The sequence below is a fragment of the Salvelinus alpinus genome, chromosome 28, assembly GCF_045679555.1.
Source record: "Salvelinus alpinus chromosome 28, SLU_Salpinus.1, whole genome shotgun sequence".
In the NCBI taxonomy this organism is placed as follows: domain Eukaryota; kingdom Metazoa; phylum Chordata; class Actinopteri; order Salmoniformes; family Salmonidae; genus Salvelinus; species Salvelinus alpinus.
The window spans coordinates 37,590,875-37,604,169 of NC_092113.1; the positions used below are offsets into that span (position 1 = coordinate 37,590,875).

The 13,295-nt window shown below is 44.8% G+C and overlaps 1 protein-coding gene across 1 annotated transcript in view; it reads left to right on the forward strand.

Annotated features, from left to right (window-relative positions):
• The window catches only part of LOC139557819 (ski oncogene-like), a 125,201-nt gene extending 112,840 nt beyond the window's left edge, over nt 1-12,361 (forward strand). The window contains exons 2-6 of the mRNA XM_071373040.1: nt 2,164-2,390; nt 3,301-3,602; nt 3,696-4,051; nt 10,026-10,256; nt 11,202-12,361. Coding sequence (XP_071229141.1) covers nt 2,164-2,390; nt 3,301-3,602; nt 3,696-4,051; nt 10,026-10,256; nt 11,202-11,381 — 1,296 coding nt within the window. The 3' untranslated portion in view covers nt 11,382-12,361. The remainder of the gene's footprint in view (nt 1-2,163; nt 2,391-3,300; nt 3,603-3,695; nt 4,052-10,025; nt 10,257-11,201) is intronic.
• The last annotated feature ends 934 nt before the right edge of the window (nt 12,362-13,295 follow it).

Here is a 13,295-nt window from a genome sequence, read left to right on the forward strand (position 1 = left end):
GAGTGGCTCTGGAGCTCCCTGATAGAGCAAAGCCCGTTTTGGATTCAGAAATAAAGTATCACATATGCTCCTTCTTAGTTCATTGTCGAACATTCTACATTCTTTCCCCGTAGTCCAATCAAAGACACCTAAAGATCAACCCCCTCTCACATTCTGTCTCTCTCTCTCTCTCTCTCTCTCTCTCTCTCTCTCTCTCTATAATAGATTACGGCGGGTGGTGGGAGGGTAACAGATTACGGCGGGTGGTGGCAGGGTAATAGATTACGACGGGTGGTGGGAGGGTAACAGATTACGGCGGGTGGTGGGAGGGTAACAGATTACGGCGGGTGGTGGCAGGGTAACAGATTACGGCGGGTGGTGGGAGGGTAATAGATTACGGCGGGTGGTGCGAGGGTAATAGATTACGACGGGTGGTGGGAGGGTAACAGATTACGGCGGGTGGTGGGAGGGTAATAGATTACGGCGGGTGGTGGGAGGGTAACAGATTACAGCGGGTGGTGAGAGGGTAATAGATTACGGCAGGTGGTGGGAGGGTAATAGATTACAGCGGGTGGTGGGAGGGTAATAGATTACGGCGGGTGGTGGGAGAGTAATAGATTACGACGGGTGGTGGAGGGTAATAGATTACGACGGGTGGTGGGAGGGTAATAGATTACGGCGGGTGGTGGGAGGGTAATAGATTACGGCGGGTGGTGGGAGGGTAATAGATTACGGCGGGTGGTGAGAGGGTAATAGATTACGGCGGGTGGTGGGAGGGTAACAGATTACGGCGGGTGGTGGGAGGGTAATAGATTACGGCAGGTGGTGGGAGGGTAATAGATTATGGCGGGATTTCCAGCCAATTTGACACAACTGTGGGAAGCATTGGAGTCAACATGGGAACGCTTTCGACACCTTGTAGAGTCCATGCCCTGAAACATGTAGGCTGTTCTGAGGGCAAAAGGGGGTACAACTCAACAGTAGGAAGGTGTTCCTAATGTTTGGTATACTTAGTGTATATTCCAAGCAACAATTGCTTTGTGTAATGATGCTAACAATGAAGTATAATGGAGATATTACACATTGATCTAGAATGTCCAGATTCTCAGACCTCATTCACTATCAATACAACCATTAGCATTTCAATTGCAAAAAATCCTGTTTATCTCTTTTTAAAGAACGTGAAGATCATGACGTCTCTCTGGTCGACTCGAGAGATTGAGAGAATGAGAAAAGGAAGGATAGGAGAGACAGAGACGTGTGATGAGGAAAGCTGCGAGGGAGGGGGGTGTTAGGGGGGGGGGGCTAGTGACAGACACAGCTTGGAGAGGCTGAGGTCATGGCAGTCCAGAACACAGACCTGCTCTTGTCTGCGTTTTAAAGACTCCCTCAGCTCAGAGACAGAAATAGAGAGAGAGAGACACAGAGAGAGAGAGACAGAAGTCTCACCTCTGCTGAAATACACGGTGTGGAAAGTAATACAGTTGTCTGGAGTACTGGTGTGTGTGTGTGTGTGTGTGTGTGTGTGTGTGTGTGTGTGTGTGTGTGTGTGTGTGTGTGTGTGTGTGTGTGTGTGTGTGTGTGTGTGTGTGTGTGTGTGTGTGTGTGTGTGTGTGTGTGTGTGTTTGAAGCGATGTAGCTTCACTGTGGACATGTTATTGTTTTTTGCACATAACAAGCTCAAGTCAATATACCAGGGGGTTAGGATGGGCTTGTGTTGTCTAACACCTTAATAACCCCCAATCACCTCCACTGCTAGCATACAAACACACACACTCACACTCTGCCAACACCCCTCTTAAATTTACACACACTCACACTCTGCCAACACCCCTCCTACATTTATACACACACACACTCTGCCAACACCCTCATACATTTACACACACTCACTCTCCGAATTGTCAGACGCCTTTTCCGCGACACCTGTCTGGAGGAGTTATTGTTGATTTTAGCTCTATTTATACTGGGATCATTCTCTCTCACACACACATACACACACGCCTCACGCGCTGGCTAGAGCCGCCTGACACCTCTGGGTGCGTTGTTCTGTTCAGACTGGCATGCCAGTGAGGATGCCCAACGGGCAGCACGGCTCACATTGCCCTCCGCTGGACAAAGGAAAGGGCCCCTCTCAGAATAGAACGTTGACTTGACCTAACATGATATTTTCTTCCTCTCCAGGCGTCGGATCCCATTCCAACCAAGAAGTCTAAACATGAAGACTTCCCATCCCTAACCCTGTCCGAGAAGCAACCCGATTGGCTACGATCCCTCTCGGCTTCGGCCAATAAGGGGCTCAACTACTTCCAGCCCAGACAGAGGCCCTCGGCTTTCAGGCCATGGTCCCCTAACCTCTCAGCTGGGGACAAAGACGTGCCCAGCCGCCCTCTGGCTCTCCTGAGAGACAGGTGAGAACAATATACTCAAAACAACAACAAACTACCCTGAAGACACATAGAACACCAAGTCCAAGCTGTTAACACACGTCAACATAGAACACCAAGTCCAAGCTGTTAACACACGTCAACATAGAACACCAAGTCCAAGCTGTTAACACACGTCAACATAGAACACCAAGTCCAAGCTGTTAACACACGTCAACATAGAACACCAAGTCCAAGCTGTTAACACACGTCAACATAGAACACCAAGTCCAAGCTGTTAACACAGGTCAACATAGAACACCAAGTCCAACCTGTTAACACACGTCAACATAGAACACCAAGTCCAAGCTGTTAACACACGTCAACGTAGAACACCAAGTCCAAGCTGTTAACACAGGTCAACATGTTGTGCTCATGTTATTGATGGATGTGCTCCCTCCCAGCATGCCTCACTATCAAGAGGGACCACCTGCTTGTCTGGGTGGGCTGAGGTTAGAGGGGCAGGTCTGATGGTACCGCTCCTACCCACATGGTACCACTCACACACACTCAACCGTGGTCACCCACTCGTAGTGAATCACCACACACACATAACAACATTACACACATCACATTCACACAGGAGCACACGCATTTGATCTGATACATGTTTCACTCAGTAGGAGTGAATATCCAACGGAATATTACGGGTGGCTCTGGAGCTCCCTGATAGAGCAAAGCCCGTTTTGGATTCAGATATAAAGTATCACATATGCTCCTTCTTAGTTCATTGTCGAACATTCTACATTCTTTCCCCGTAGTCCAATCAAAGACACCTACAGATCAACCCCCTCTCACATCCTCCTCTCTGTCTCGCTCTCTCTCTGTTGCTCTCTCTCTGTCTCTCTCTGTCTCTTTCTGTCTCTTTCTGTCTCTGTCCGTCTCACCCTCTCAGTCTTTACAACTTCAAGACCATGGAGAACGCTGTGTCCCCAAACATGGCCCTCACACCCCCACCCCTGACAAAGGCAGGGCCCCTGTCCCCGTCCGTGCCTAGCACCTCCCACCCCAGTGCCAGCAAGGCCCCAGGAAAGGGAGCCAGCCCCATATCCAGGACCCGGAAGAGGAGGGCCACAGGGGAGCTCCCGCACCCAGGCCACGAGCCCCCCTGCTCCCCATCGGCTGCAGCCAGCAAGCTCCCACCCCAGGAGGACAAGGACTCGGAAGTGGATATCGAGGTGGAGAGCCGAGAGGAATGTGAGTAACTCAGAAACTTTTTACGTTTGAAGTGAAAACCTCTTACTCTGACACAAAACGTAACCTTACACTCTCTCTTCTCTCTTTCCCCAGTCACTTCGTCCCTGTCCTCCCTCTCCTCCCCATCCTTCACCTCCTCCAGCTCTGCCAAGGACATAAGCTCGCCCGGCGCCCAGGTCCCAGTGTGTACGGTGACGTCGGCGGTGTTGAGCCCCGAGGACGGCCCTCTCGCTGGGGTAGCGGCAGCAGCAATGGCGGTGGTGTTGGCCCCTGAGGGCCCCGGGCCGGGGGGTCTGGAGTCAGAGTTGGAGATCCTGAGGCTGGCGCTGGACAGCGGGCTGGACTCCAAGGAGTCTAAGGAGAAGTTCCTGCATGAGATCGTCAAGATGAGGGTGAAGCAGGAGGAGAAGCTGGGCTCAGCCCTGCAGGCCAAACGCAGCCTCCAACAGGTACAGAGACCCATCAATCAACTATCCTATACCCCCATTCACAAATATATCATCAAATATCCATGAATAGGTATAAAATATACATTTATGCAAAGAAAGGCTGATAAACTATCCCCGTGTGCTGGGGCACCTTGGCTAAGATCCGAGGACCCAGAGCTCATGCCTAGGCTTTAGTCCTGTTTTTACTAATGCCTAGGCTTTAGTCCTGTTTTTACTAATGCCTAGGCTTTAGCCCTGTTTTTACTAATGCCTAGGCTTTAGCCCTGTTCTTACTAATGCCTAGGCTTTAGCCCTGTTTTTACTAATGCCTAGGCTTTAGCCCTGTTTTTACTAATGCCCAGGCTTTAGCCCTGTTTTTACTAATGCCTAGGCTTTAGCCCTGTTTTTACTAATGCCTAGGCTTTAGCCCTGTTTTTACTAATGCCTAGACTTTAGCCCTGTTTTTACTAATGCCTAGGCTTTAGCCCTGTTTTTACTAATGCCTAGGCTTTAGCCCTGTTTTTACTAATGCCTAGGCTTTAGCCCTGTTTTTACTAATGCCTAGGCTTTAGCCCTGTTTTTACTAATGCCTAGGCTTTAGCCCTGTTTTTACTCATCCCTAGGTTTTAGCCCTGTTTTTACTAATACCTAGGCTTTAGCCCTGTTTTTACTAATGCCTAGGCTTTAGTCCTGTTTTTACTAATGCCTAGGCTTTAGCCCTGTTTTTACTAATGCCTAGGCTTTAGCCCTGTTTTTTCTAATGCCTAGGCTTTAGCCCTGTTTTTACTAATGCCTAGGCTTTAGCCCTGTTTTTACTAATGCCTAGGCTTTAGTCCTGTTTTTACTAATGCCTAGGCTTTAGCCCTGTTTTTACTAATGTCTAGGCTTTAGCCCTGTTTTTACTAATGCCTAGGCTTTAGCCTTGTTTTTACTAATGCCTAGGCTTTAGCCCTGTTTTTACTAATGCCTAGGCTGTAGCCCTGTTTTTACTAATGCCTAGGCTTTAGTCCTGTTTTTACTAATGCCTAGGCTTTAGCCCTGTTTTTACTAATGCCTAGGCTTTAGCCCTGTTTTTACTAATGCCTAGGCTTTAGCCCTGTTTTTACTAATGCCTAGGCTTTAGCCCTGTTTTTACTAATGCCTAGGCTTTAGCCCTGTTTTTACTCATGCCTAGGCTTTAGCCCTGTTTTTACTAATGCCTAGGCTTTAGCCCTGTTTTTACTAATGCCTAGGCTTTAGCCCTGTTTTTACTAATGCCTAGGCTTTAGCCCTGTTTTTACTAATGCCTAGGCTTTAGTCCTGTTTTTACTAATGCCTAGGCTTTAGTCCTGTTTTTACTAATGCCTAGGCTTTAGCCCTGTTTTTACTAATGCCTAGGCTTTAGCCCTGTTTTTACTAATGCCTAGGCTTTAGCCCTGTTTTTACTAATGCCTAGGCTTTAGTCCTGTTTTTACTAATGCCTAGGCTTTAGCCCTGTTTTTACTAATGCCTAGGCTTTAGCCCTGTTTTTACTAATGCCTAGGCTTTAGCCCTGTTTTTACTAATGCCTAGGCTTTAGTCCTGTTTTTACTAATGCCTAGGCTTTATCCCTGTTTTTACTAATGCCTAGGCTTTAGCCCTGTTTTTACTAATGCCTAGGCTTTAGCCCTGTTTTTACTAATGCCTAGGCTTTAGCCCTGTTTTTACTAATGCCTAGGCTTTAGCCCTGTTTTTACTAATGCCTAGGCTTTAGCCCTGTTTTTACTAATGCCTAGGCTTTAGCCCTGTTTTTACTCATGCCTAGGCTTTAGCCCTGTTTTTACTAATGCCTAGGCTTTAGCCCTGTTTTTACTAATGCCTAGGCTTTAGCCCTGTTTTTACTAATGCCTAGGCTTTAGCCCAGTTTTTTCTCATGCCTAGGCTTTAGCTCTGTTTTTACTCATGCCTAGGCTTTAGCCCTGTTTTTACTAATGCCTAGGCTTTAGCCCTGTGTTTACTAATGCCTAGGCTTTAGCCCTGTTTTTACTAATGCCTAGGCTTTAGCCCTGTGTTTACTAAGCCTAGGCTTTAGCCCTGTTTTTACTAATGCCTAGGCTTTAGCCCTGTTTTTACTCATGCCTAGGCTTTAGCCCTGTTTTTACTAATGCCTAGGCTTTAGCCCTGTTTTTACTCATGCCTAGGCTTTAGCCCTGTTTTTACTAATGCCTAGGCTTTAGCCCTGTTTTTACTCATGCCTAGGCTTTAGCCCTGTTTTTACTAATGCCTAGGCTTTAGCCCTGTTTTTACTAATGCCTAGGCTTTAGCCCTGTTTTTACTAATGCCTAGGCTTTAGCCCTGTTTTTAGTAATGCCTAGGCTTTAGCCCTGTTTTTACTAATGCCTAGGCTTTAGCCCTGTTTTTACTAATGCCTAGGCTTTATCCCTGTTTTTACTAATGCCTAGGCTTTAGCCCTGTGTTTACTAATGCCTAGGCTTTAGCCCTGTGTTTACTAATGCCTAGGCTTTAGCCCTGTTTTTACTAATGCCTAGGCTTTAGCCCTGTTTTTACTAATGCCTAGGCTTTAGCCCAGTTTTTTCTCATGCCTAGGCTTTAGCTCTGTTTTTACTCATGCCTAGGCTTTAGCCCTGTTTTTACTAATGCCTAGGCTTTAGCCCTGTGTTTACTAATGCCTAGACTTTAGCCCTGTTTTTACTAATGCCTAGGCTTTAGCCCTGTTTTTACTAATGCCTAGGCTTTAGCCCTGTTTTTACTCATGCCTAGGCTTTAGCCCTGTTTTTACTAATGCCTAGGCTTTAGCCCTGTTTTTACTCATGCCTAGGCTTTAGCCCTGTGTTTACTAATGCCTAGGCTTTAGCCCTGTGTTTACTAATGCCTAGGCTTTAGCCCTGTGTTTACTAATGCCTAGGCTTTATCCCTGTTTTTACTCATGCCTAGGCTTTAGCCCTGTTTTTACTAATGCCTAGGCTTTAGCCCTGTTTTTACTAATGCCTAGGCTTTAGCCCTGTTTTTACTAATGCCTAGGCCTTAGCCCTGTTTTTACTAATGCCTAGGCTTTAGCCCAGTTTTTTCTCATGCCTAGGCTTTAGCTCTGTTTTTACTCATGCCTAGGCTTTAGCCCTGTTTTTACTAATGCCTAGGCTTTAGCCCTGTGTTTACTAATGCCTAGGCTTTAGCCCTGTTTTTACTAATGCCTAGGCTTTAGCCCTGTGTTTACTAATGCCTAGGCTTTAGCCCTGTTTTTACTAATGCCTAGGCTTTAGCCCTGTTTTTACTCATGCCTAGGCTTTAGCCCTGTTTTTACTAATGCCTAGGCTTTAGCCCTGCTTTTACTCATGCCTAGGCTTTAGCCCTGTTTTTACTAATGCCTAGGCTTTAGCCCTGTTTTTACTCATGCCTAGGCTTTAGCCCTGTTTTTACTAATGCCTAGGCTTTAGCCCTGTTTTTACTAATGCCTAGGCTTTAGCCCTGTTTTTACTAATGCCTAGGCTTTAGCCCTGTTTTTACTAATGCCTAGGCTTTAGCCCTGTTTTTACTAATGCCTAGGCTTTAGCCCTGTTTTTACTAATGCCTAGGCTTTAGCCCTGTGTTTACTAATGCCTAGGCTTTAGCCCTGTGTTTACTAATGCCTAGGCTTTAGCCCTGTGTTTACTAATGCCTAGGCTTTAGCCCTGTTTTTACTAATGCCTAGGCTTTAGCCCAGTTTTTTCTCATGCCTAGGCTTTAGCTCTGTTTTTACTCATGCCTAGGCTTTAGCCCTGTTTTTACTAATGCCTAGGCTTTAGCCCTGTGTTTACTAATGCCTAGGCTTTAGCCCTGTTTTTACTAATGCCTAGGCTTTAGCCCTGTGTTTACTAATGCCTAGGCTTTAGCCCTGTTTTTACTAATGCCTAGGCTTTAGCCCTGTTTTTACTCATGCCTAGGCTTTAGCCCTGTTTTTACTAATGCCTAGGCTTTAGCCCTGCTTTTACTCATGCCTAGGCTTTAGCCCTGTGTTTACTAATGCCTAGGCTTTAGCCCTGTTTTTACTAATGCCTAGGCTTTAGCCCTGTTTTTACTAATTCCTAGGCTTTAGCCCTGTTTTTACTCATGCCTAGGCTTTAGCCTTGTTTTTACTCATGCCTAGGCTTTAGCCCTGTTTTTACTCATGCCTAGGCTTTAGCCTTGTTTTTACTCATGCCTAGGCTTTAGCCCTGTTTTTACTAATGCCTAGGCTTTAGCCCTGTTTTTACTAATGCCTAGGCTTTAGCCCTGTTTTTACTAATGCCTAGGCTTTAGCCCTGTGTTTACTAATGCCTAGGCTTTAGCCCTGTGTTTACTAATGCCTAGGCTTTAGCCCTGTTTTTACTAATGCCTAGGCTTTAGCCCTGTTTTTACTAATGCCTAGGCTTTAGCCCTGTGTTTACTAATGCCTAGGCTTTAGCCCTGTGTTTACTAATGCCTAGGCTTTAGCCCTGTTTTTACTAATGCCTAGGCTTTAGCCCTGTTTTTACTAATGCCTAGGCTTTAGCCCTGTTTTTACTAATGCCTAGGCTTTAGCCTTGTTTTTACTAATGCCTAGGCTTTAGCCCTGTTTTTACTAATGCCTAGGCTTTAGCCCTGTTTTTACTCATGCCTAGGCTTTAGCCCTGTTTTTACTCATGCCTAGGCTTTAGCCCTGTTTTTACTCATGCCTAGGCTTTAGCCCTGTTTTTACTAATGCCTAGGCTTTAGCCCTGTTTTTACTAATGCCTAGGCTTTATCCCTGTTTTTACTAATGCCTAGGCTTTAGCCCTGTTTTTACTAATGCCCAGGCTTTAGCCCTGTTTTTACTAATGCCAGTGTGTCATAATTTCCTCAAACTCTTAAGTAGTAGACAGAGGGGAAAGTGTTAAGAAATGGGAAAGTACTGTACACGCATTAAGCAACTAACACAGAAGTGCTCTAACTCAGAGGCCTGGCAGCGTACACCATGACTTGGCAAAAAAAACGACAATCGGATGTTGCTGCAAAAGCAGACAGGGCAGACTTCCATTTTATTTTGGTCTTGGAAAGATACCAATAATTGTTTTCTGAAACGAACGACAACTGTGTGTGTGCGATGGTACACAATGTGCATCCTCCCAAGACGAAACATTCTTGAATGACTGCGTTCCACTTGGCTTACGTTAAGTCATTGTCTGGAGATAGAGATGAGTAACACTAACAAAACAAACATCCCAGTTTAAAACAGCAGCCAGTTGAGAGTAAGCAATCACTTTTGTTCAAAAGTTGTACTTAATTTACCAGACAGGACATTTAGTAAATTGAGCAAGAAGTAGACTGGAGGATTGTAGTTATTTGGGTTCTTTTCATCATACTTTAACGAGGTAGCTAACAAAGCTTGACGACAGATACGCTTGTCCTGGCTGTTAGGTTCCCATGACAAGTGAGTTTCCACACGCACCCACACACACACACCAGAAATATGTTAGTCTCTCAGTTTCAAAGAGGAAGGAAACCTCACTTCTGTTCGCCCTCTCATCTCCTTAACCCTTGACCTCTAGTAAACACTGGGCTGTGGTGTATTAGAACAAGTTTTTTCTTGTAAAGCTCTGTTTCTTGATCTTCATATGAATGTATCATTGACTGAAACCACTGCCGCCCTTGACTTGACTTGTACAACTTATAACATGTCTTATAAAACAGTTGTATACGTTGTGCAGAACAATGTCTTCCACAATCGTAACCTTACATTATGCTTACATTGTCTTTGGGTTGAGCTTTCATAACCTTTTGTTAAACGATAGCTCTTTATCTGTTTTCCAGGAGTTCGCTATGACTTTCAGAAGGTTCAAAGTTCAACAGGGTTTCCCCAGGCTCAATGTCAACAGCTAGCTTGTTGTTTGATGTTAGCGTCCTTGAATAAGTTTAATGCCAACTCTTCCTCTGTAGGCTTATGCTAATTAGGTTACGCTAACCTGTACTCAGGAATGCTAATGAGTTAACGCCAACTCAGTAATGCTACCTCTATTTAGCTCATATGTGAACTGTTCCCTAGGAGTTGGAGTTCCTGCGACTGGCTAAGAAAGAGAAGCTCAGGGAGGCCACGGAGGCCAAGCGGAACCTGAGGAAGGAGATTGAGCGCCTTCGCGCTGAGAGCGAGAAAAAGATAAAGGAGGCAAAGGAGTCGCGCGTGCATCTGAAGAGGGAGCTGGAGCAGGCCCGGCAGCTCAGAGTGTGTGACAAGGGCTGCGAGGCAGGCCGCCTGCGCGCCAAGTACTCGACACAGGTGAGGACACACACAACACACACACAACACACACACAACACACACACACGGGCTACTCAAACCCAGACAGAGCAGTGTCTGTAGTCTGAGTCCGATTACATAAACACTCGGAACGGAGGCTAGCCCTCAGAGTAATTGCATCATTTTTGTCTAACACCAAGGCTAAGTCTTCTCATGGTCAATGGGGAAAGAGAAAAAATGTTTCCTCCGTCAAAAATAAATGGGTGTAACCCAAAGAGGAAACAGGAAGAGATGTTTAGTTCCTGTTAAGCATCATGGGAAATGTAGATTAGACATAACAAAGGGGAGGTACACTGGATTCCCGTCTGTAGTTTCTCTAAAAAGAACAATTCACTTTCCAGCCCTGTCATAAAGCCCTGTCATAAAGCCCTGTCATAACAACCTGCCATAAAAGCCTTTATTTGAGTGAATGTTTCAAATGTTTATTGTTTTTATAGTGTTTGCAGGCTTTGGGGAGACAGCTTAGTTAGGTCTATGTCAGGGCTCGTCCCAATGTTCACTGTTGTGTGTCTGGGTTAGGGTTAGGGTTAGGGCTAGTCTTAATGTGTGTCTGGGCAGGATGTGGAGAGACTTAGAGGTTTGCACGCGCAGAGCGAAGGATGTGGCCACTGGCTGTGTGTGTTTGTGGGTGTGTGTGTGTGTGTTTGTATGTGAGTGTGTGTGTGTTTTAAGAGTTCAAAGCATGATATTAGGTAGTTAACAAGAAACAACAGAAAATGCTGAAAGTAGACACATCAGTCATATAGCCTGGATCCTCAGCCCAGTCATATAGCCTGGATCCTCAGCTCAACCCTTCCCTGAAAGTAGACACATCAGTCATATAGCCTGGATCCTCAGCTCAACCCTTACCTGAAAGTAGACACACCAGTCATATAGCCTGGATCCTCAGCTCAACCCTTCATTATGCTTTTTGCTTGGTTCCAGATCGAGGACCTGCAGATGAAGCTCCAGCATGCCGAGGCGGATCGCGAGCAGCTCCGGGCAGACCTACTGCAGGAGCGGGAAGCCAGGGAACACCTGGAGAGAGTGGTCAAGGAGCTGCAGCAGCAGCTGTGGCCCAAGGAGCAGGACACGCCTACCGAGGACACCCCCGTCAACAACTAACCCTTTCCATGACCAACCCCCCGCCAATCCCCCACTATCAGCACCCGAAACAAAACTTTGCCTGAGACCACAGAGACAGAATAGAGAGAAGCAGAAATATCAATCCTCTATGTGTGCGTGTATCCATCCTCACAAAAACTGTATGAGTGCTTGGATGCATCCTTGGAGAGAGAAACAAAGCAAGTCCAACGTGGTCTTTGTACATGTACCAAGTTGTTACTAGTTGTTGGTATATGTACATGGACCAAGTTGTTACTAGTTGTTGGTATTTGTACATGGACCAAGTTGTTACTAGTTGTTGGTATTTGTACATGGACCAAGTTGTTACTAGTTGTTGGTCTTTGTACATGGACCAAGTTGTTACTAGTTGTTGGTCTTTGTACATGGACCAAGTTGTTACTAGTTGTTGGTATTTGTACATGGACCAAGTTGTTACTAGTTGTTGGTATTTGTACATGGACCAAGTTGTTACTAGTTGTTGGTCTTTGTACATGTACCAAGTTGTTACTAGTTGTTGGTATTTGTACATGGATCAAGTTGTTACTAGGACAAGCACTGAAACGCACCTCTCCTCCACAAACTGAAAATTGGATCAGGAGAAGAAAAAAAAAATATATAGCACAAAATTTAGTTGTGCCTGTATTTTCTGAGACAGAAACTGGTGAACCTTTTGGATAAAAACTTTTCTATGATAAAAAAATAAGATAATAATACAATAATTTTACAACTGGCCTGTTTAGAGACAAAATGGAGGGCTGTCAAAATGGCAGAGGAGCCGGGAAGTAGGACTGGACTCCAGAGGCGTGCCCCAGCAGGGCTTCTGCTCCGTTTCCCGTGAAGAAGTTGGAGAATTTCATGACCTTATAAGCTATTTAAGAGACTGCATAGCGATATGTAAAAAATGTAACGAAAACATTTTCTTTGCTTCTTTGTGCTATAAGAGCTTGGAGACAAAAAAAATATGGATTTGCAAAAAATATGAACAGACAGCAAGCAAGACAAACTACCACCAGTGCCACCATGGTTAGTCGGTGTGTAGAGGAGGCCATTTTGATCCAATGAGGAAAAGTATCAAGTTTGTTCTACTATTCCATTAATACATCATAAAGTTTACTATGGAAGGGGTCAGAGGATTGCATTGGACTAGATGTTTTCTCTCTTTGACACAGGCCCTGTATCTGTGTTCTGGTAAACCTCTTAGAGTGAGCATTTCATTTAGATATTAACAAGAGATGGTCACACAAATACACCGAAACAGCATACATACTTGTCTTCATTATGTGTTTGTGAGCATTTGGGTTAAAACCCAAAAGTCTATCTTATAAAGATAAACTTTGTGATCATTTTGTATCTGGGTGCAATCTGAAGCCCAGATTTGTACACAAGACTTCTGCTGGGTTTCCCCCTGGGACTGTTGGTTAAAACTAGCTTACCCGGCTTTACTGCTTTTCATTTGATTAGCGAGAGTTGGCATGACTTGCTCAAATGAAGATCGAAAATACAATTTTTGAATACTATGATTTTAGGGCTGGAAGTGGCGCCTTTAGCCAGAACCACAACATTTTATTTTTTAAATAAACGATGGTATGTAAATATATATATATATGTGTTTTGTTTTTTTACAATAATGAATCGCACTTTGTCATTACAAAATACTGTTATAATGCCTTATACTCCCATTATTGTCTTCAATCTTACATTGGAGAGGATATATCCATGACAACAACAATACAAATCCAAGTGAGCATTTTGTTATTATATGCAACTCATTTAAATGCAATGTAATCATGTGTTTAAGACAAAATATTGTAAATAAAATGAGAGAGAAAAGGGGTCTACAGGCTTGCTTGCTGATACAGTTTGGGCTGTTGAAAAATGTAATTCCAGTCTTTTTTGGCACTAATTATACAATTT